The 24405-nt window shown below is 42.2% G+C and overlaps 2 protein-coding genes across 19 annotated transcripts in view; one reads left to right on the plus strand and one right to left on the minus strand.

Annotated features, from left to right (window-relative positions):
• The first annotated feature begins 4251 nt into the window (after positions 1-4251).
• Positions 4252-10768, plus strand: PFN2 (profilin 2). Of its 5 annotated transcripts, none has more exons than XM_051818712.2 (3): positions 4252-4771; positions 6851-7043; positions 9097-10768. In XM_051818712.2, exons 1-3 carry the CDS (start codon positions 4640-4642, stop codon positions 9192-9194), a joined length of 423 nt encoding a protein of 140 aa, XP_051674672.1. In that variant the 5' UTR covers positions 4252-4639; the 3' UTR covers positions 9195-10768. The 5 variants fall into 5 exon arrangements, 3 of the variants coding, with proteins under 3 accessions (XP_051674672.1, XP_069928777.1, XP_051674673.1); XM_070072676.1 differs by having other exon boundaries at positions 4280-4771; positions 10141-10768; XR_011388142.1 differs by having other exon boundaries at positions 4513-4880; positions 10141-10768.
• A 3541-nt stretch (positions 10769-14309) lies between these two features.
• Positions 14310-24405, minus strand: part of RNF13 (ring finger protein 13) — a 198807-nt gene continuing 188711 nt past the window's right edge. For all 14 annotated transcript variants that reach the window (XM_051818707.2, XM_008266322.4, XM_070072673.1 and 11 more), the window contains 2 exons: positions 16483-16563; positions 14310-16199 (listed from right to left, as the gene is read on the minus strand). In XM_051818707.2, the coding sequence (XP_051674667.1) occupies positions 15835-16199; positions 16483-16563 (446 nt within the window). In that variant the 3' untranslated portion in view covers positions 14310-15834. The remainder of the gene's footprint in view (positions 16200-16482; positions 16564-24405) is intronic.

Raw genomic sequence — 24405 nt, forward strand, 5'->3', positions numbered from 1 at the left:
AAATGGTATAAGACATTTTCAGATAAACAGAATTTACCACCAAGAGACCTCCATTAAAGGAATTTTGAAAAGATGTACTTTAGGAATAATGAAAATGATCATGGAATGATGGTCTGATTTATAAGAAATAGTAAATAGCAAACACATACACACACACACACACACATAAGCATCTATGCAAAATAATCTGGAGAGGAGTAATCTGATTAAAAACATTGTGAGGGCCGCAGCCCTGGGGCCGCCATCACTGGGCTCCCCCTTCCTCTCCTCTCATGGCCCTGATGGCCGCCAAGGCACAGCACACCCACCTGACCTCCGCAGGGTCCCAGTAGGGAGACTTCCATATAAAGGCAGCCTCCTGTCCCTGGCAGGCAGTGACTGCAGCTCTGCTCCACCAGAACCCAGCACCATGAAGCTCCTCTCAGGCCTGTTTCTCTGCTCCTTGGTTCTGGGAGTCAGCAGCCAAAGCTGGTTTTCGTTCATTGGTGAGGCCACTCAAGGGGCAGGGGACATGTGGAGAGCCTACTCCAACATGAGAGAAGCCAATTATATAAATGCACCAAATACTTCCATATTCGGGGCAACTATGATGCTGCCCAAAGGGGCCCTGGGGTTGTCTGGGCTGCCAAGGTGATCAGTGATGCCAGAGAGGACCTTCAGAGACTCATGGGCCATGGAGCAGAGGATATGATGGCCAACCAGGCTGCCAACGAATGAGGCCGCAGTGGCAAAGACCCCAATCACTTCTGACCTGAGGGCCTGCTTGGCAGATACGGAGCTCCCTGCTCCTGCTGTACCTGAGGACTGGGACCCAGAGTACTGAGTTCTGTGTCAAGCTGGAAGAGGGAACACAACTGGTGTCTAATCAATGCTTATGAGACTGAAAAAAAATATTATAAGATCCTTGGATTGTCTGGAGGGAGGGTTTAAGATATTATTTAAAGCTTTGATATATCAAATATGAGATAAAATTTTAAGAAATCTGAAGACTACAAGCAGAGAAAATAAATACCAATTGAATGTGGAAAAAAATCTAGAAGAATAAAGCCCACGTTTTTAAAAAAAAGGCAAGGAAAATACAGAAAACCGGGACTAATAAAGTTTATTCAAACAAGTCCAAGCATATGTCAATAATGATAATGAATGTAAGTGAAATAAATTGGCCAACTTAATAAATGTTTTGCCATATTGGTTAAACAGCCCAAATCCAAATACAAGTATATGAACTTTGTAAGACACTCATCTAAAACTGAAAGATAAAGAAAAGTTGGAGAAGAGGTATGGGGTGAGGACAGCTCTATCAGGTGGATGCCCATAAACAGAGATATGGGACAGTGCCTTAATATCTGATAGAATAGAATTTCAGACAAAAAGTCGGATGGGTGATGAAGACTTAATGATAATTTAACTCATCAGAAGGAATAAGTAGCAACTTAAACTTCTATTTTTCTAATTAATACTCTCAAAATATAAAAAGAAATGTATAAAATTTCAGAGTTAAATGGACAAATCTAGAACAGTAAGTACTCCTAATTCTTTACTGTAAAAATCTTAACTGCAACCATGAGTGAATACATTCTAAGGATAACATCTGTAGTAGCCTGTGCCATGAAGGGTAACTTTTTGCTCTGAATTGTTGCAATAATTACATTTATAATTAATATACTCTTATTAAAAATGAATTATGAGGGTGAAAATTTTAGATAATTGAGGTTTAGAACGAATTTAACTAAGGTTTTACTATATTTTGGTCCGAGTTGTCTATATTTTGTCCTACACACAGTGTTTGCCAGGTTGTGTATATTTTAACTTTTAACAAGTTCTCATTTTTGCTTTCCTCAGATGCCAATTGATTTATTCATGGACTTCAATGGATCAAGTACTATTTATACATTGAAGAATGTGGTTTGCCATATAGATCCTGTTTTATTCAATAAGAATGAAAGAATTTTGGAAAAAAGGCATAATAATAAAGGACTCCAAGTTGAAATATGCTACCAATTGGTTAATGACTAACATTCTGGGTGTCTGCATCAACAAGCGTCACAACTTTTCTATCTAGACGTCTTCCCAGACACTGCTATTACTGCTCTAGGGATTCGGTACCTTGAAAACAGATGAGAAAGATACAAGTTGGTCATTCTCCTTTTTCTCATACTGACAATCCCTTGGATTCAGGTTAATCTATATTGTTATTCTTAACACTCCATATTCTACCTCTACTTATGCTTTTCTTTTTGAAACACTTTTATTGAGTAGTAAGCAACAGTTAGATGAGATAGGATCAGATCATTGAATATGACTGGATAAGAGGGCACCCGGCTCTGAAGAAACCACACATAGGCTGACTTCATCAAGGTACCGCAAACAAAGCCAGTAGATGGTATAACCTAAAAATGTAAAGTGTAAAACCCTGCTAATCTATTACACAGAACACGGTATTCATCATTGCTTCCATTTTACTCTATGCAGTCTCGGGAAAATAATAATACCGTGTTAGGAAAGTAGGAGTAATTTAAAATATAATGCTACATTTGAAAATTGTAGGAAAGAAGGCAGGAATTCTAAATTCTTGTGAATTTATTTGCTCAATAGATACTAGATTTAGAATGGTTTGCTATGTGACTGTCCAAAACATTCAGTTGGTCTAATCCTCTCAGGGTTTAAAGCCAAGCATAAAAGAGTAAGGATGGAATACAGTTATTTCTAACTGTGCCATACAATAAGGTAATAAGGTCTAGAAATGAAACCTTAAGCACTTCAGAGATCAATGAAGCTCCATGTCAATATACTTCTTAACGTTTCCATCACTTTTTTTGTTTATGTTTAAACTTCCTGCATTATAACACATGTAAGGACACGCCCCAATCATCTACATACAGTTTGGTGGATTCTCAAGAGTAGTACGTCCACCCTCCCAGCGCGCTTCTTGTTAGTTCTCAAGGTGACAACGCTAAGACTGAAGGATTAAAACCGCCAACCACCACCACCAAAACACAGGCATACTCAACGAGGAGTAAGTGTAACTAAATCAGGTGGGAGGTACAGAGGCACAAATGGAACAACTTTTGGCTCAGGTTTTGTACCACACAGGTATTGTCTGTCGACCTGACAGGTCCCTAACTTGCAGGGCTAGGTGGGTCTCCTACGGTCGTTTTTTCCCTGAACATTTCAGAGCAAACAGCAAAAAAACCATGAAACCTCAGGACCAATTAGCTCGTGTAGCAACACTGACTCCCATCTTTGCCATTCCACAAACTTTGACCTTACACCGTAGGTGTCACGTTGGACGCCTGATGTTCAAGGTCCTGGCGCCTTTTTCTTTCCCTTAACTGGCGGAGTGCTTGTGTTAACCAAAAACTGAAGTTCCCGATGTGGGACATTCCCAATTCCGTGTATAGTCATAGAGGTTACTACAGACACGAGAAGGTCCGCTGGTCTCCAACCAAAGTCCACCCAGTACGAGCCTTTCCCAGCTCTGGGTCCCGACTTTTTCATCCTCAGAGAGCAGAGGTGTTCTGTTCAATCCTTTGTATTTTCAGCTGTTTCTTCGCCCCATTGGTAACTTCCCCATTCGCTAACAAACAGGTTACACCGTTCTTATTCGTTTTGTTCGGAATTTACGAGCCTTTCAGCCCCACAAGCGACTAACAGCCCTAAGCGGGCTGTTCCCCGCAGAGAATCCACAGAATCCCAGGCCCCTGGTACCCAGACGAGGCAACAATGAAAGATCTGCAGAGCTCAGCAACATTCCTGAGAGCCCGGGCGCCCGCTCTGATTGCAGGAGCGCGCCCGCTGGGCTAACCTTGGTGGCCGAGAGGTGAGCGGGCTCCAGAGGAGAGGGGCCCGCGGAGCTCGCCTCACAGGGGGCGTGGGCGACCCTGCCAGCCGCCGCCTGCAGCGAGCGCTCCGCATCCCGTCTCCCGGGCAACTCCGCAACCCGACACCGAGGCTCAAAAACCCGCATCCCGGGCCGCCGGGCGCCGGAGCGCCGCGCAACGCCGCTCGGCCGCGGGGACTCCGAGAGGTCCCTCGCCCCGCCGCCGCTGCCCCGGGGTGCCCGCTGCGTCGCGGGAGAAGCCCCCGCTGCGGACCCCCGAGCCTGGGCACCGCGGCCAGCAGCTCCCCGGCCGGCCGGCCGCCGCCGCCGCCGCACGTGGCGGCCGTGATTGTCCCGGAGCGGTATCCCTCCGCGCCCCCGCCCCAGCCTCCCCCCTTCTCTCCTCCTCCCGCGCCTGCCCGGGACCCTCCGTGTCGGGGCGCCGCGGAAGGATCGCACGCACACGCACGCGCGCGCACGTCCCGCCGCGGCCGCGGAGAGCTGAGGGAGCCGCGGTGAGGAGCGGCAGCCGCCACAGCCGCCGCCACAGCAGCTCCGCAGCCTCCCGCCGCCGGCTCGTGGGCCCCGCGGCTGCGGCCGGGTCGGCGCGCCCCGCGGCTCGTCCCTCCCCGCCGTCCCCGCGTCCTCCCTCCGCAGCTCCTCGGGGAGGGGGGCGGTCGGTGCCTGCGCAGAGCCGCCTCCTCCCCGCCCCCGCCCCGCCTCCCCCCGCGCCCGCCGCCGCCCGCGCCCGCCGCCGCCGCCGCCGCCGCTGCGCCTGCTGCTGCTCGCCGTCCCCGCTGCAGTGCGAAGGGCTCGAAGATGGCCGGGTGGCAGAGCTACGTGGATAACCTGATGTGCGATGGCTGCTGCCAGGAGGCCGCCATTGTCGGCTACTGCGACGCCAAATACGTCTGGGCAGCCACGGCTGGGGGCGTCTTCCAGAGCATTACGGTGAGGACCGGCGGCGGCCGGGACCCCGGTGCCCGCACCCGAGCCGGGGCTGGCCGGCCTGGGGTGGACGCCGCAGCGAGGGGCCGGGACTGGAGGGCCGAGCCGGCAGGTGTGCGGGGCGGCGGGCGCGGAGGATGCGGCAAGTGGCCGGCGCGGGAGGCGGAGGCCCGGGGCCGCCCCCTTGTCTGGGGCTGCGCTGACCAGCGGGGGCGGCGGCCGCCTGGGCACCCGTGTGGGGGGAGGGGTCGCGCTCCGCCGGGGTGGGCCGGAGGGGGCTTTCCCCTCTCTTCTCGGTGCGTTTTCTCTAGGTCCCTTGCAAGCCCTGAGCTGTGCTTCGCTCATCCTAGGGTGGGAAGCGGGGGTCGGGCCCCGGCGGGGGTGCACCGGGGGCCCGGGCCGCCCGCCCGCTCGCCGCCCGCGCCGGGGGCTGTGGGAGGCGGCGGTGGCGGCGGCGGCCGCCCGGCCCCCGGGATTCTCGAAGCGACTTTGCGTAGGTTTGCCGCTGTCTGGGCCTCTGGGGCTTGCGAGAAATGGACGCGGACCACGTAGGTGGATTCGTGAATCTCGACTTCAGCACTGGCTCTATAGGTTTTTTTTTTTTTTTAATTCTCCAAGATGGCGAACTGCCATTGATTTCTCTCCGCCGCCTATGGAGATTCATCGATACACCGTTATCCCCCGTTACGCAACATAGCTCTAAAAAGGGAGTGCTTTTAATGGGCTCTCAGTAATCTGAAGAGCGAGGGGCCCCTGGACTTTTCCAAGTCCCTCCCTCTTCAGTGATGCAGATTTATGCCTCACGCTGCCTGCTTTTCTCCTGACTGATCCTTTTGACTTGGTTGCCACATGTTCCGGAAATATTTGAAACTGAGCCTAGAGCACTGCTTATTGTTTCGCCTGTGTCTCCCCAAGGCTCCCTCTGAAATTGTGACAGTTGTATCAAATGCGAGCTCATTTCCTTAATCTCTCAGCCTCCAGCTCTCTTCCCATCAGATACCAAAATTCCGCTCCCCTATTAGGAGTATTAATTAGTCCTTGGCTACTTAACACGGTTTGAGGTCTAACTGTAGAAGTGGGGTCTTCATTTTAGCACTGGAAGGTCTTCGGTACCCGCAGTGGAGTACATTTCTTAGGGAGAATTGGCATCTGATGATCAACTTTTTTTTTTCCCCTGCAGTCCTCTTGTCTTTGTGTGTGAGTTCCCGCTGTCTGGCTGGGAAGATTGCTGGAGTGTGCTTAGAAATGGCTGGGGCCTGCTATGACTCTGCAGTTCTGATGGGGGCGACGCCTTCCTTCTTATTCATGGAATGTTAGGATGCACGCTTTCTCCTTTCCGGTTCTGCTGGCTACCTCAGTTTCTTGCCCAAGCTCCCTCCATTTTCTCTGTTCTTTTACCGGTGCCAGCTGCAGTGCTGTAGACAGAACCCGCTTTGCATTTGCCCAGAAAGAAAACTGATTACTGAGATGGGAGGGGAAGGGAAGTTAGGAGGAAAAAAAAAAAGTAGTGGCTAGAAAAACAGGAGGGAAATACGAATTTGGAAATGCACTGGTGTGTAGGGGTTGACGCTCAGAGGGATATTGGCAGCTCTTCCCAGCAGGGACGTGAACTGATCTGCCAAGCACTGCCTTTATTTTGGGAGACTTTCAGGCAACTTTAAATTTGATGTGACATGACTGCGATGTGACTAAATATGATAGACAAGCTGTTGAGGAAAGAGTTTTTAGCCGAGTCTTTACCATGACATAAACACCTTCAGGCACCACCTGACTCGATACGGTTTATAAATAACTCTCAGGTTTGTAGTTTGTCTAGTGTCAACAGCCGGACACTTGGAGAGATTCTTTGTACAGACTGACCGCACTGGGAACTGTGCAAGCAGATGAGCTGGTAGAAAGCGTGTAGTCCATGGGACTGGGTAATCTTGCGGAAGAGACAACTCTTGATTCCGCGTTAGTGCCACGTGGCCCTCTCGTAGTGCTAGTGTGAACTGAGCACAGTCTGACCCTTTACGTGGAGACTTGAACGGATTTAACTACAACTTAATGGGTTTTTTTCCTTTTTCTTTTCTTTTGGGGCAGCCAGGAGAAATAGATATGATTGTAGGAAAAGACCGAGAAGGTTTCTTTACCAACGGCTTGACTCTTGGCGCAAAGAAGTGCTCAGTGATCAGAGATAGTCTATATGTCGATGGGGACTGCACAATGGACATCCGGACAAAGAGTCAAGGTGGGGAGCCAACGTACAACGTTGCTGTGGGCAGAGCTGGCAGAGGTAAGCGATACTCTTTTGGCTTAGAGTTGCATGCCACATTACAACTTAGTAAGCAGTTGCTTTCACAGTTTGAGTAAAGTTAGTCCATAATGGCTATTAAGGTGGTTTTTGTGAACTGCCCAGCACTGAAGGGAAGCCCTGCCTTAGGTTTACAAACCTACTCCACAGCAGCTGTTAGCTTCTTGCGTCCTGGCTTTATTCTAAAGTAGAACACAACTCTTCGTTTTCAGCTTTTGTGAATGCAAAATCAGGAGTTGTCTCTTAAACTGCTGTACATGTCGCCTGGTAATCCTGTGGTGTATCACACGGTTAATCGTTCAGGTTATTTCATTATTTTAGTGTTTTTGAGTCTTTGACTTTCTTATCTCTCCTTTTTTCTTGCTTACATTTTAATCATTTCACTGTTCAGCATAAAGAAAAGTTAACAGTGGTTCATTTTCCTATCAGAAACATTGCAATCAGGCGAGCATGTTGAAGAAAATTTCCCATTTACTAAAATATTTTCAAAGCATAAATGTGTCTGAAAAGTAGAAAATTAGGTTTAGTTTATATACTTGGTCCAAAAATTCTGCTGTCTTGAGACTTATTTTTTGTTTTAAGATTTATTTATTTATTTGAAAGGTGGGGAGAGAGGGATCTTCCATCCGCTGGTTCACTCCCCAGATGGCCGCAGCGGCTGGAGCTGGGCCAATCTGAAGCCAGGAGCTTCTTCCAGGCCTTCCACGTGGGTGCAAGGACCCGAGCACTTGGGCCATCCTCCACTGCTTTCCCAGGCACATTAGCAGGGAGCTGGATTTTAAGTGGAGCAGCTGGGATTTCATTCCCCCAGTGGCAGCTTTACCCACTATACCACAGTGCTGGCCCCCGTCTTTGGACTTTTGTCAACATTACCAAAATTCTTACTGCACTTAAGTATTGCTACTTTTACAAAAGAAACTTTGAAATTGAGGTTTATTATGAATTTTAGCTGATTTACAAATGTACATAAATGTGTTAACCTGGATAAGCATTTTGAATATAAGGAGGGCTTCTGTGTAGCCTCATATAGCGGACTTGGAACATCTGAGTTGAAGACCAGCTTCCCGTGCTGAGGGACTTGAAGCACAGTGAGCTCTAAAATTAATGTTGGGGTTCTACCAAATTCCTCTGATGGTCCTTCAGGTTACTTTGTTCAGGTGTGACTTGATGCTCCTGAGTATTTATCTATAGAAAAGTAGATGATTTTGAAAGTAGACCAATCTCTCAACATTAGCTGTTCTCAGAGAGAAATATGCTAAAGAAGAAGCATTAGCCACATGATGTGAAACCAGAATGTTATTATACTATGGAGCACTACTGACATCTAGTGGCAGTGAATAGAAAATGACACATACCTGTGTGTGTATGTTACAGATAGAACTTTGAATTTGCATCATAGAAAAACCTGTTATTAGAAATAGTAAGCCTGTTTGGGAATGGCAGAACCCAATTAAAAACAAGGCTAGCAGAGTGGAGATACTATTAACAAGCACAAGGCTAACACTATTTTAATTTGATCTTTTCTGAGTGACACATAAAATGCTGTTTAAAATGTGATCTTGGTTTCCTCTGGAAGTAATAGATACATTTAGCCTCACTGGTAAGACTTAATAGTTTGTATTTACCAAACATGTTAAATCAGGGGAGAATATGTAATAATTAGCTATTTTTTATAGCTAATTTATATATTTTTGGACCAAGTAATATATATATATTCGTTCTAGTGGCTAGAATTTTTTTGTCCTAAAATGGAAGATAAATGGGCACTTTTTTCCCCTAGCTATGTGAGGACACTTGTGTAGAACTTGTTGTGGCACAGTTGGGCTTACAGAGCATTCACAGCTGCTGTGTTGTGTCTTTAGTATATTACTTGTTGAAAGCTCTCCACTTTGGAGACCTAATTGACTTCAGTGCTCGACAGTTTATGGAAAACTAACTTAATGTTAACTTATTAATCGGGGTTCTGTCTGCTAAAACTTATGTGACTTTCTTGATTAACACTACTTTTGAAACACTTTTCTTCTTTCTCTTTCAGTCTTGGTCTTTGTAATGGGAAAAGAAGGGGTCCATGGAGGCGGATTGAATAAGAAGGCATACTCAATGGCAAAATACTTGAGAGACTCTGGGTTCTAGCTGCTAGGCAGACTGTTAAGTATTAGGGGAAAATTGCTCTTAAACTTTCCTAGCTGTAAGCTTAAGTCTTAATTCTGGAAATTTTATTAGCAATGCAGGGTGATGGGGTATGAACCTGTGTCTCCTTTGTATCCCTCTGTTGGTGGGGAAAGGTGTCTTTCTTTCTGCCCTCCCCCCCTTAAATAATTCTGTTCACTTTTGTTTTGTTTCCTTGTGTACTCCAGCATTGGTTATAGTCATGGGAAAGGAAGGTGTCCACGGAGGCACACTTAACAAGAAAGCATATGAACTCGCTTTATACCTGAGGAGGTCTGATGTGTAAGCAGCCTCTCCCCATCTACCTAGCAGCTGTCTTCATCACCACCCCAAATATGGTCACAGTGCTACCAGACTCTAGATGGTAGCTAACTTTTCTTTACCTATTTTCTAAAGTCATATTCCTGTTTGCCCAATGGATCACTTGTATGTTAACCACTGTATGTAACCAGCCCTCACCTGGCAACATAATTGCAGCACAATAATGATTTGCATGATACCTTGAAATTGGGGGGAGGGGGCATGCCAAGTTGGGCATTACATTGTCTTAGCAATTAATGGGATATTGATTACTAAAATAAGTTAACATTAAGCAAGGTGCCGGTTGTACAATCTAACTTGATGAGTGTTTTGCAGCACTTTGAGCGTTTACTTGGCTCACGTAGTCTTCCTTTCATAGCGCATGGTTGGGAGGAAAACGTGCATGCATCTTTCCTTCAGTCCTCTCTTCCTACCCACTCCTTCGCACATGAGGTACTTGGTTTGAGTCCATCTTCTTTCATGCAGTGCCTGGTTAATTTACCCAATTAATACCCCTTTTGTTGACGAGCTATTGAGAGCTGCAGGAGTTTGCTTTTCGTATTGTTGTTGCACTTGAGTAGAGACAAACCTTTTTTCATAATGTCTATAGGATGTGTAAAGAGTGCAACTACAAACCAAGAGCAAAAGGCACTTCCTCCCATGACCGTACTAGACTGATGAATCCCCGGGGACATTCCATCACTGCAGTAGCTCAGATGTTTGTTCCTTTTTCTTTGCACACCAGCTTCTACTCTTTAGTAAAATTGTAAAAGGCTGCCATTATGGACATTAGATATCCCAACATAACCATCTGGAGTGTGTCCAGTTTGTTCTTCATAGGACCAATTTTTATTTGCAGCTTGAGTTTTTATATGAAGTTGCATTATTGTGGACTTGGCTGTCTTGTGATGAATTTTTTCCATATGTATTCCGTGCCATACTATTGTTAAAATGAACTGTTGCTGTTGTGAGATGGATTTTAACTGACCTATTAAGGGTTTCTTTCGAATGGCACTACTTTAGGGACATTCTAGTATTTGCTTCTATTGTTTGGGCCTTGTGGATAATGTACAGATTTAAAAACAAATCTTGTTGCTGATTTGTCCATTTCTTTCCCTGCACTTTGTTACATCTGGGATACAGTCTAACTCATCTGATTTAATATGCATTTAAAAAAATGCCATAACTATTAAAACACCTTGTTTACAGACAGATGAAATAAATTTATTCCAACCAAATACTTTAGACTCCTGTTGTTTATGTAAATCGCTGACTTACTGTGACTGTTGATTAGTAGAGAATACACCAAGGTCTGCTGCAAGCGTAAAATTCACAGAGGGCTCCCATCTGTTGGTGCACTCCCTAAATTCCCGCAACAGCTGGGACTGGGCCAGGCCAGAAGCTGGAGCCAGCAATGCAATCCAGGTCTCCTACCTGGGGGGCAGGAACTCAGTTACTTGGGCCATCACTGCTGTCTGCTGGGATCTGCATTAGCCAGAGCCAGGAATTGAACCAAGGTACTCGAGTTGGGGGCACAGGCACCTTGACCACTAGGCCAAATACGGTCTCTCAGAATTTCTTGTGAATGGGCTGTGGTCTGTTCAAGATGGCTTCTGGTCATTTCAGGCTCCTCTTAGGCTTATGTGAGGAAACTCTTCCCTGCAAGGAAGTAACTATCCTCCTCGTGTTGCTGCCTGTCGGTGTGAAGTCTGATAAGCAGTCGGGGCTGGCACCAGGAAAGCTCTGCAGTGTTGTGGGCTCTTCTGTATTGAGCTCTCCTGTGACCTTAGATTCAGAGGCTGTGCTGGCAGGCTGATGTCAGTCAGCTGGGACTCTCCCACAGAGGAGCAGACGACACGTTTCAGCATTTCAGAGTATTGGGACGCTTTTGCATTTTCTGGCTGTTGCAGTGACGTGTTGACCTGTGGTTACACAGTGATTTACTCCCAAGGGTCGTAAGTTCCCAGGTGGTGGTAAAATGCAGTAAATCTGTAAATTCAGGAATATGTGGGCTAACTCATCACTGCTGTGAACTCGCAGGCAGAAAGAGCACTAGGTGTTCTAAAGCTGGTCGGGCTGAGTTAACCTGGGCAGCTGCTTACAGTGCAGACTCTGGAATTTGGGATTCTGCCTGGAAATAGGGATTATGAAAGGCTAGGTGTTACTTTTTAGAAACAGCCTTAGTTTGATTTTAAGTGGTCTGTATACTATTCTTCGAGAAAAAGTGGGTTAGGGAATAGGAATTGATCCTTTTACATGGATGCCTGGATTTCAAAAATTTTTGCCACCAAAATACAAATTTCTAATCCCACTTTCCACAAGCTTTTTTGGATTTAAAGTACTCATATATACTGTGCATAACAAATTTTTTTAAAGATTTTTTATTATTTATTTCAAAAGCAGAGTTACACAGAGAGGAGACAGAATCTTCCATCTGCTGATTCACTGCCCAAATGGCTGTAATTACTGGGACTAGGGCAGGCTGAAGCCAGGAGCCTGAAGCTGCTTCTAGGTCTCCCCGCATGCATGGCAGGGGCCCGAGCACCTCGCCATCTTCGCTGCTTTCCCAGCTGGACGGGAAGTGGAGCAGTCGGTGGGAGTCTCGAATCGGCACCCTTATGAGATGCCAGCATCACAGGCAGAGACTTAACCTGCTGCCCTATGGTGCTGACCCCAAGGTTTTTTTTCTTTGACAAGTTATACATTAGTTCTGTTTTGGATTAAATATTTGTATAGGGATGTAAAAGTATGGAAGACACGGGATTTGAGACTACTTTGGTAGTAAAATCAGCTTCACCTTTAAAAATCTGTTGAGGACAAAAAGTCGGGCAAAGGGAAATCTGGAAGTTAGGTTAGGTTGTGATGATTTGAGATTTTATAGTAATGTACATTCACACATCAGTTGTAAAGAACTCTTAGAATGATTAATTATAGAAAACAATTGCCAAAATTGTGAGATCCTTAATAAACCTGTAAGAAGAGAGGGGTGTTATGTGTTGTGTGGGTAGAATAAAAAAGATGGTAGAAGGTGACTTTTTCAGTAATAATGTAAATCACGAAACTTGTTATCCCCTTCCCCACAGTTTCAGTAGAAAAACACTTAAGGAAATACATGCATGCTTTGTACTTAGTTCTGTAAACATAAGGAAGTGGTATTATATAAATTTCTCTACCAGAATATCCATCACACAGCACTACATACAATAACTAGTCTTGGAAAACTTTAAGGCATAGGGCTGAATAAGTAATTTTATGTCCATAGGGGGGAAAAATCACTATTCAGTGATACAAGGAAATGCTCACCAAATAGTATGAAGATATAAACAGGTGTTCAGTAAATAGTTACACTGCCTTCAGAAAATGTATTTTATACACTGTATGTAGCAAGGTAGATTTATCTCAGGAAAGTTTTGGTGTTTTTTTGATTTTAACATTTTAAAAAATGTAATTTTATGATAAATTTAAGGTTTTCTTAAGAGTAGAAATTGGATTTAAATTTTACTTTCCTCAAAGAAGCTGAGTTAATTATACTATGAAACCACTGAAGATTTCCAGTAAATACTAAGAACCCTAGCCAGTGCTATTAAGATACTTTATAAATTTTATTACACCCAAAAGTAACTTTGGAATTTAAATAAACATTTCTGCTATAGAAAAATGCCTAAAATAAAAGAACCAGGTTTTTTTTTTTTTTTTTTTTTTTTTTTTTTTTTTTTAAGATCTATCTGTCCACCTTAAGGCATTAACAGAGAGAGGGAGAGACAGGGAAGTGGGGGAGTGTGGGGGAAGAGTGCTTCTCACACTCCCCAAATGGCTACAACAGCCAGGGCTGGGCGAGGCCAGGGCCAGGAGCGTCACCTGGTCTACAAGGGTGTAGGGCCCCAAGTGCCTGGATCATCAACCACTGCCTTCCCAGCGCATTAGCAGGGAGCTGGATTGGAAGTGGAGCAGCCAGGACTCACACCGATGCCAGGTATGCCACAATGCAGATCAGAACAGTTGATGGAAGACTATACATCAATACACAACTGCGTATACCAGTGACTTACCTTTTACTTTAAAATAGCCTGTTTGAGGTTGTGGTTCATTATTTTTAAAGCTATTGCACATTTGTGTGTCCATCACTGAGCTCTGCGTTTCACTTGAAAGGCAGATTTCCATCTGCTAGCTCACTCCCCAAATGCCCTCAACAGCCAGCGCTGGGCCAGGCCAAAGCCAAGAGCCTAGAGCTTTATCTGGGTCTCCCTTGTGGGTGGCAGGAACTTGAGTACTTGAGGCATCATCTGCTGCCTCCCAGGATGCCCATAGGAGGAAGCTAGATTGGAAGCGCAGAAGCCAGGCCTTGAAAGAGGCGCCTCTGATAGATAGGGGATAAGTATATTCCGTGTATGCTGCTGTGCCACAACACCAGCCTCTGAACTGTGTTTTGTCCTTAGACTCTCCCTTAGGTTATATAAAGTATACAAATGACCAAACGGGTTTAAAAAGATGAGGGGCACACTAAGTCAAATTCCAGCCTCTGTCACTACCACAGTAAACTGATGTCCCATTCCTCAGATTGGTGTTTTAAGCAAGGGAGGGAAGGATAATGAAGTATTTCCCAACAGATGTTGAATTCAATCTTTTTATTTTCCAAAGTGGAACTACCTGGGTATTTTTTCTAATGATTATAAGAAATTTTTAAAAGTAATTCAGAGTAAAGTTCCTCCTCATAGTGTTACATTTGTTTTTAAATTATTTCTTTTCTTTATAACAGAAAGCTCATACCTGATATTCATATTATTGTATAACATACTTTTATTCATTAACAGTGTCCCATGTCAATACAGATGTAGCTGTACAAAAGAGGTCTCCAAAAAGTTCGTGTACATCATAAAAATACTGTGCATATATTTCAAAAATATTTTGCACCAAAATAAACATCTTTTAATTTCATTTTCCATGAACTTTTTGAAGTCCCCTATCTACTTTATTCTTACAAGGATATACAAAGGTCTTAAGATATACCATAATTTGCAACAGGGTACCATAATTACACTTTTTGAAATGATTTGGGTTACAAATTACAAGTTACACTATTTTTGAAATGATTTGAGTTACAAAGTCTTTGCTTTTTTGAGGATTAACCTAATTGTGAGCAGTTATCTTGTATAAAATTCTAAGGTGATGTGTGTTTATCTGACCTAAATCATTATCCTTCCATAGTATTATGCATATAAAGAAGGCTAATATGGTAAGTAATACTATAGCAGAACACTGGTTCTTAAAGTGAAAAACATGTTTATTAACATTCAAACTCCCTTCATACAAGGCCATATAAAAATTCTTAGCATGTTGATTATACATGTCTGTATTTTCTATAGTTACAATGATGTATAATATAATTTAGCTATTCGTAATACATTGTTTCAATACATCATTAGTTCTGTTAAACATAAGCACTTACTTTCAAATCCAATACTTGAACAGTTTCCTGTGAATGTAGTTTAGCAGGGCTAGCTAGCATAAGATGCTCTTTATTAAGAGGTATATGATCTGAGTATTAACAGTTGCTAAAGTTTGGTATTTTATGCAGCATTTTCTTTTGCTTTGATCACACACACAAAAAATTCTTAAGGATACTGAAATTCAGTGAGTAAAGTCCAGAGACATTACATTAACGGCTGAATCAAATTTATATATAACACTATAGTATTCAAAACCTTTAAAAAATAAAAAGCTTTTGAAATCACTACTACAGCCCTTTCCTATCAGGACAAGACTACAAGGAAATAGGAAGGAAAAAAGACAGCTTTGAGTTTCTTTGGGGGTGCTAATGATAGGAAGCAAAATGCTAAAATACTTTGTTGCCTCACACTAAGGATGGTAATTTGGAGGAACACCGGAACATACTCCAATTCAGTAATTCTGGGTAACTTGATGGAGGTGGGAACTGGCTTAGTATTTGCTATTGGCTACAGCACTGACCTCATGTGTAAAACAAAATTTCCATACTTTGATCTATGTCTTAATTGTAAGCTATATTGAAGGTGTTTTTTTTTTTTAAGTGTTTTGGCTATCTTTCATCCCAAAAGAGCTGGATTTGATGCTTGAGTCACAGCACCAATCTGTTATTACTTATCAATGAAATGGAAGTATATTCCTGAAGGTAACTACTAGATCAGAAAGTCTGTTTCAGTAATCTGATTAAACTAGAATACTAAAAAATAAGTTACTTCTACGAGATCTCTGAAGGGAGCAAAAAATGAAATTATATATCCAAATAAACATTTTAAAGGGAAATAAACCAGTCATCCCCTAAAGATCAAACAGTATTTGCTATGTTGTAATCCCATTCACCATTAGGCTGCAACTGGACCACAACACTATGTTCATTAATCTCATTTTCTGCATCACTACTCTCGGTATCTTCGTTGTCATCTTCCTCATAGTCTGAAGATTCTGTCATGTTCTGATGTGAGCGAGATTCTGACAAAGCCCCAAATGACTGGGCACTGACGGCAGCTAATGGTCTCAGTAAAGGGGTATGTTCTGACACTTCATTTTCTTCTTGACTACTGTCTGTGTCAGAGTCTGAATCACCTTGAGAAGGAACAACTTTTTGCTTGCAGACTGGACAGGTTTTTTTGGTTTTAGTTAGCCAAGGGTCTACACATTTGCAGTGATAAGCTGTTGATAGAAAAGAGATATCTTCAGTTAGTATGCTGTGGCTGAGAACATATTTAATCATTTACCATATTTATTCAGTGTTCTGATTCATATGCATGTAGGAACAGGAGGAGAGAAGTCTGTAACTGTATATAATGTGTCTTCCTCCTCTAATGAGACCACTAATTAGTACAGAGGCTGGATTATGGTGGGTTAATAATTTTTTGGCTCTTCCCCTGCAATATCCAGGCTAACTATAAATCAGTCTATTTGTAAATTCAAAGCAGTATGTAATTATTCATACCGTGGGAACAGGGGAGGATTCTGAGCTTGTCTCCATCTTCATATTCATCTAAACAAATAGCACATACATCATACTCATCTCCTGTAATAGAAAATGGTAAATCAATTCAAATATGTAGCGAAGAATTTTTAACTTTTCAAATTTCAAGTTAGGTCTTCAGTCATTTATTTTAAATGCCTTTTGATTTATTTACCTTTAAATGATGTCTTCTGTTTGTTTTCTGTCAGAGTCAATAAGCTGTTCAAGTCAATGGCCTGAAGTTTTAGTTTAATTTTTTACTATAGGCAATTAAAATGGATGTCAACTATGGTTATCTTCATTTTCTTTGTAAAAGATTGCAATAGAATCACAATTTTATTAGTATTTTATATGTGTATTCAAATGCCAGTTTTGAAATATTTATGCTGAAGAACAAAATTAAAATATTCAGATTTCTCAAAGTCTCCTTTAAAAAACAACATATCACAATATACTCAAATGTTTTTAATACATTAGTGAATAAAAACAGAACAGCAAGCTTCAATTCTTCAGCATTTCTGTGGTGCTTGGTAAGTTGCTTAGCCTTTGAACATGCCGTTCTTTACCTGTAAAAAGTTACCTACCTTGTAGGATTGTGAGGATGAAATGAGAGAATATGAGCAAATAACTATGCACATAGGTATTCAATAAGTGGTTTATTTTTAATATCATTGCCTTTTTAATTACTTTACAATTGAATTTATCACCTTTATAATCACAGAAGTTTAATTTATACCTCTTGGAATTTAAATAGTTTTTAAAGGAACTGGCAGTCTTTTTTTTTTTGTTTTTTGTTTTTTTTTTTAAGATTGATTTATTTATTTGAAAGAGTTACACAGAGAGAGAAGGAGAGAGAGGGAGAGGAAGAGGGAGAGAGGTCTTCCATCCACTGGTTCACTCCCTAGTTGGCCGCAACGGCCAGAGCTGCACCGATCTGAAGCCAGGAGCCAGGAGCTTCTTCCAGGTCTCCCACGTGGGTTTTGGCATTTTAAAAAAAATTATGGGGCTAGCATGTGGCACAGCGGCTTAAGGCACTGCCTGCCATGCCAGCATCCTATATGAGCACTGGTTCAAGTCCAGGATGCGCCACTTCTGATCTAGCTCTCTGCTAATGCATCTGGAAAAGCAGCAGGAAGATGGCCCAAGTACTTTGGCCCCTGCTACCCACATGGGAGACCCTGATAAAGCTCCTGGCTCATACCTGATCCAGCCCCAGCCATTGTGGCAATTTGGGGAGTGAACCTGCGGATGAAAGATCTCTCTCTCTTTGTCTCTCCCTCTCGCTCTTACTCTGTCTTTCAAATAAATAAATAAATCTTAAAACACCCCAATTGCAATAAAATTGATTAAACATTTTATTCTATTTGAGAGGCAGTCTGAGAGCTCCTAGCCCTTGGCTCACTCCCCAGATTCCTTCAGTAGCCAGGGCTAGGCTGGGCTGAAGTCCGGAGCCAGGAACTAAATCCAGATCTCTCACATGGATGGCAGGAACCCAATTACTTGATTCATCACTGCAATTCTGAGGGGCTCAATTAGCAGGAAGCTGGATCAGGAGCTGGAGCAACTAGAGTCTTAACCACTAGCCCAAATGTCTGTCCCAGCATTATGATTTGAAAAAAGTTTCAGAACACTTTCATAAGGGTACTTCTATAGTCTCATCTGGGAATCTTATGTCATACAAGTGGACAGAACTTTGATTTTCCCCTCTAAACCTGTTCCTCCATTTCAGGCCCTAAATCTTAGCTCATCAGGTACAGCAAAAACATTGACCCATCACAGTAGAAATCCCCAGGGGCCAGCGCTGTGGTGCAGCAGGTTAAAGCCCTGGCGTGAAGTGCCGGCATCCCATATGGGCACCAGTTCAAGAGCTGGCTGCTCCACTTCCAATCCAGCTCTCTGCATGGCCTGGGAAAGCAGTAGAAGATGGCCCAAGTCTTTGGGCCCCTGCACCTGCGTGGGAGACCTGGAAGAAGCTCCTGGCTCCAGATCGGTGCAGCTCTGGCCGTTGTGGCCAATTGGGGAGTGAACCATCGGATGGAAGACTTCTCTCTCTCTCTCTCTCTCTCTCTCTCTCTCTCTGCCTCTCCTCTCTCTGTGTAACTCTTTCAAATAAATAAATAAAAATCTTAAAAAAAAAAAAATCCCCAAAGACGCAGGCAGGCACTACAGGCCTGGGCATATCCTTGATGTCTCTCCCTTGGTACAGGCTGGGAACGCCTAGCCCATGGGCTGTATGAGCCTTGTGAAATGATCACTTGGTCCAGCCCTGCCAAGGCAACTGCAGGCAGGACTTGAAGTTCAATAAATCCATAGCAGGCTAATGTTTAAGTTGGTCATTTTGTATGGCCTGCAAATGTTATAAATATTCAAATGGCCCTTGGCAGAAAAAAAAGGTTCCCCACTCCTCCCTTAGGGCCTATATTCAATCTGTCACCAAGTCCTATCGACTTTTATCTTCAAAATGTGTACTGAATCTATCCTCTTCTGTCTCCTCAATTATAGTCCATAGTCTGTATCACCATAATAGCCTCCTCTCTGGTCTCCCATCTATTTATGCTTAATGGCATTTTCCTCATTAGCAACCAGGGTGATCATTTCAAAACAGGTATCAAATCATGTCATTTCCATTTAACAGCTCTCCATTTCACTATGAATAAAACTCGAGCTCCTGATGGCCTTCGTAGAGCTGTTCATGATCTGACCCCTGCCTCCTTCCACCTCATCTCATGTTAGTGTACCCTGCATTCATGCCTGAACTTCACTGGCCTTCTACCAGTCTTCAAATAAGTATGAAAGTGAAGTGGGGATTTGCGTTTGGTCAGGAGATCACAAAAACATCTGGACCCATAGAGGAATCATCATTTCTAAAGACAACTCAAAACTGAGCTAATCTGAAATAATCTAGTCAGTGCAGACATGGTGATGCAAAACTTACAAGTTTAATTTCATAACAAGTTAGTCCACACATTAAATCAACTAAGAGTAAGTTTCCTCAAAGTAAAAGATAAAACGTATTGAACATGCAGGGCTAAATACAGATTTCACAAGAAGGGAATGACTTCAAATGTGCATTATAAATCTGCCCAGGGATGATATATATCACTGCATTCACAGGCTTCAAGGCCAAAACTACTTTCCTTGTTGAGAAAGTGGCTACTTAATCTCCTTATCAGCTGGTAAGGAAAACAACAGCGCTTTCTCTAGCAAATAAAAATTAAAAAAACCTTATCTTCTATTATCCCCTCCTCCATACCAGTCCCAAGAAATCTGAACAAAAGGCAACAGGATAAAATATTTTTAAGGCCAAATTTGTTAGAGAATTCTTTGATTATTTTTAAGCTCTGGGCAAAGGAAGTACTACCTATTTTCAAGGTAAGATTAAAGGCAGTTAAATGCAGTTGTAAATATCTTAGCATTTTTTAATAACTAAAGATTATAAAAATTAAGCATTGCTCTATATTATGTAATCTATAAAATACATTTTCTTTTTTCTAATCTTTGTAATAAAATTTTTCCCTATGTATTACTTTGAAAATCTAAATAAGCTATAAAGAAGAATGCCTTAAAATATCAGCTATAAAAGTCATTTTTTATCATTTATATGTTAGAACCCAGGAAGTTCATATTTTCCATGCACTATGAAAAAAACTGCATAGATTTCAAAACAACTTTTTAAAAGATTTATTTATTTTTATCTTAAGAGAAGAGTGTCAGAGAGGGTGGGAAAGGGAGAGAGAGAGAGAGAGAGGTATCTTTCATCTGCTTTTTTGCTCCCTAGATGGTGGCAAAGGCCAGGGCTGGTCCAGGTCGAAGCTAGAAGCCTGGAGCTTCAGCTCGATCTCCCCCATAGGTGGCAGCAGAACAAGTACTTGGACCATCCTCCAGTGCTTTCCCAGACATATCAGCCCAGAACTGGAGCAGAAATGGAGCAGCCAGGACTTGAACTGGTGCTTCGATACAGGATGCTGGCACTGAAGGCAGCAACTTGGCTCACTGTGCCACAGACCTGGCCCCTAAAAAAATTTTTTGTACCAAAATAAATTTACCTTTTAATTCCATTTTTCCATAAACCTTCTTGAAGCACAAACACTGTATTTCTACAAGTTTCAAGTTGCTACTTCTTGAAGTTTCTGTGCATTTGATTATAGGCTCTGCCAATGGAAGCTATTTCCAAATGCTAAGTTCTTTTTAGTTGACTGGCAAGTATATCCAAAATAGAAAGACTTCTGAAGGGAATGAAACAGTCAATTGTTAAAGTAGTTTTTCTCTTCTGTTTTTGGGGGAGATGCAATTAGGGGTGATGGCTTGATAGACAGTTACCCCTAACATCTCTACTACATTTTAAGCCTACAAGAGTTCCTTCAAAACTTCCATGGTGTGGGATAATGATTCCATGGAGTGATAAAAACCTGCAGAAGTGTTCCTGCATATACTTTTACCTTCATGTTTTCAATTGTATGCAATAGTGAGAAAACTGTAATAACTAAATGGATATTTCTAACATCTATGCAATACTTTGTCAAAATCTTTACAAGATATCAGAACATGTATAACAAATATACCTTTCTTTTACTTTAGATGCCAAATGTCATGATAACAAAAAAATTCTAAAACAAAAATAAAGTAGATCACTTATTGTTCCTGAAAAGAAATTCCAAGTGTTATGTTTATAAAGTCACATTATTATCCAAATGCTTCATGATTTTGGCAATCTTTTTCTTTTTTACTCAAAACTGTTTAATGACTGAATTTTGATGACAGTATTTTATGATTTGTTTCTTTAGAGTTGTTTTCTTTTTATAATGATTGCTATCATTTTCTGAGCTCTTGCTATGTGGCAGGAACTTTCATACGCATTTGTTACATATTGATTTGAGTCCCTTCCATGTCGTGAAGTATCCACTATTAGTCATATTTACATGTGAATGGATGTATGGAGAGGTTAGGAAACTTAGGCAGGTATTGTGGTCCACTGGGTTAACCCACCACCTGTGATGCCACATGGGTGCCCGTTTAAGTCTGGGCTGCTCCACTTCCGATCCAGCTCCCTGCTAATGGCCTGAGAAAGCAGGGGAAGATGGTCCAACTGTTGGGGCCCCTGCCACACATGTGGGAGGCCTGGAAGAAACTACTGGCTCTTCGCTTAAGCCTACTCCAGCCCTGGCCATTGCAGACATTTGGAGAGTGAACTAGCAGATGAAAGATCTCTCTCTCTCTCCTCTCTCTGTAACTGTGCCTTTAAAATAAATGAATCTTTAAAAAAAAGTCACACAGGCAATAAACGGAGGATCCAGAAGTCTGACTCACGACTGTCAGATTCCAAAGCCTGTGCATGGTCTTCCCCTTTAAGCTGTATTGTCTCCTGGTACATGTGCTTAGGGTTTCTGGTTTCATTGTATCTAAATTAATCCAGGGCCTGCAATGGTTCATGTTCTGGCTGCTCCACTTTTCAACCCAGTTCTCTGCTAATGTGTATGAGAAAGCAGCAGAGGTTGGCCGAAGTTCTTGGGAGACTCAGAAGAAGCTCCTGGCTCCTGGCTTTGGCCTGTATCCCTGGTTGTTGGCGCTGGTTTTGGGCCATTTGGAGAATGAAACAGTGGATGGAAGATCTCTCTATCCTCTGTGTCTCTGTAACTCTGCCTTTCAAATAAATGAATAAATATTTTTTAAAATATTCTTTATTGGTCTTAACTTAATTGCATTAACCATATGGATAAACTACAAGTATACTCAAGATCTTTCTGAACAGAGAAACAAACACATTAAAAGATTTTTCATCATCCTGAAAAGAAATATCAGAGTTAATGGATTGTAGAATGGTAAATATGGTGCCAGACTTCAAGTACTTAAAATGTATTTCCTTGTATTATGTACAGAAAAGTTTCAGTCTCCTTTTTTTTTTTTTTCATTCCTTTTCAGGTCACCAGGAGATCAGGGTGTACAACACTCTTCTAGAGTTGACTTCAACAAGTATAAATTTATGTGTATCCTAAAGTACTACTGTGTTCTAATCTAGTATTTTTTTTTCTTTTCCTTCATATGAAGAAAATTAATTAAAAAACTTGCTTAGCTTCAGGTGTACTTGTGGCATCAGGCCTGTTATTTTACATAATGGAGACTGCTTCTACATTACTTTAGTCTGCTGACTGGATTCGTCTAATATTTAGTATAACTCAATGTAGCAAAGGGGACTATGATAAGTCATACATAAAATTCCCTTCTAAACAGTACATACAAATTGATAACAAAACACAAAGATCCCAACAGATATGTAAGCAAAAGACCTAACAGGTTACAGAGGGAGAAACATAAATGGGACACTTTACCTTATTAATGCAGACTATGATGAAATGACTATTCTCATATACTGCTACTAGACTTAAACTTTGAAGAAATTAGTACATCTCAAAAATGTTTTCTTTTTGATATAGTGAGTTAAGGAGGTAGAAGGACAAGAGGGGAAGTGGGGGAAAGATAAAAGAAGGGAGGGAAGACAGGGCAGAGAAGTATTTATGAGTATAGTTGTATTTGGGATTAGGAATTTAAATTGCAGTACTGCCACTTACCTCTATGTGGCTATGTGCCCTCAAGATAACTTACATGGCCTTTCTGGGTCTCATTTATGTTACCTATAAAATGGACATGACAATACACATGCTTTCCTAATTGGCCCCTCTGAGAATCAACTGCCATTATACATGCAAAGTATGCTGTTAGCTTTTGTATTATGTAATAGGTATATTATTATATGCTTCCAAGACCTAAACTGGAGAAATATCAAATTTTGATTGGATGCAAAGCCCATCCCAATGCAATTCAAACTCAGTTAACCCATTTGATATAAATTACACTAACTTCTGCAGTTATAAAGGAGCTGAGGTAGACTATGTTTCTCCTCAGCAGTTAGAGCTCCAGGCAAATGATAAAGGTCGAGAGTGCCATGATACAAACAACCTAGAGGACCAACTCTCAATCCTCTTTAGTCAAAACTATTCCAGTGTGAATCCTGGGATTTCTGTCTGGACATGAAGTAATAAATGATTCAAAAGTAACTCAGAAATGCACTTTTCCCTTAGGAGACAAAGCCATGGCAATAACTCCTTACCCAACTCGGATCCTCATTACTTCACTGCTCTGAGGCCATTTTGAAAAGTTTTCCTTCAAGGAACTAAGCAATATTAATTTTTCTAACTTTTTTTAAGAGTAAATTCACAAAAAAATTGAAAATTAAAAAATTTTAAAAAAGAGTAAATTCACAATAGTTTTCCCTTGAAACTGTTCAACACAGAACAAGCACCAACCAGCACTGATTGGATAGAACTCTGGTTATTGGTTCTTAGCTCTAGGAGGAAAAGGACCATGTGTTCTCCTGACCATTATATTCCTCATTTTTAGTTCAATGCCTTGTATAGAGTAAGCTCCCAATATATATTTGCAAAATATATGAATGCTGCAAAACACTTAGAAGCTTAACAAAGAAGCTTCTAGCTCTAACCAGGAACCTGTTACACTGACTCTTCCTGCGTCACTGTCAATTTCTAGTCTATTCTCGATTAACCAGTGGAAGGGGTCGTTTTCCACAGTAATCAGATCAAGTTATTCCACCCAAGTTTTACCACCACATAGTAAAATAACAAGTCCTTACCAAGGCATGACCTGGCTCCCTATCTGCTTCTCTGATCTCTTCTCTGACCACGTTCCCTCTAGACTGCTACCTCCAGCCACAGGTCCTTTTGCTCTTCTCTGACTCTGTGTCAAAGTCACAGTTGTTTCAGGGCCTTTCTACCTACTCTTTTTCTTCCTGTGACATTCTCCTTTATCCCTCCACTGCTCCAACCCCAGTGTGGATTCTCCCACGTCTCTAGAGCTTTGTTGAAAAATACCTTTCTCAGATCAGTCTTCCCT

Source organism: Oryctolagus cuniculus, chromosome 4, assembly GCF_964237555.1.
Source record: "Oryctolagus cuniculus chromosome 4, mOryCun1.1, whole genome shotgun sequence".
Lineage (NCBI taxonomy): Eukaryota > Metazoa > Chordata > Mammalia > Lagomorpha > Leporidae > Oryctolagus > Oryctolagus cuniculus.

Bases quoted from the DNA above. Each gene is read 5' to 3' on its own strand.
- PFN2 (XM_051818712.2), top strand. From the start codon at position 4,640: ATGGCCGGGTGGCAGAGCTACGTGGATAACCTGATGTGCGATGGCTGC. The intron at 4,772-6,850 runs GTGAGGACCGGC...CTTTTGGGGCAG, and splicing joins GCGTCTTCCAGAGCATTACG to CCAGGAGAAATAGATATGAT. The intron at 7,044-9,096 runs GTAAGCGATACT...TTTCTCTTTCAG, and splicing joins TGTGGGCAGAGCTGGCAGAG to TCTTGGTCTTTGTAATGGGA.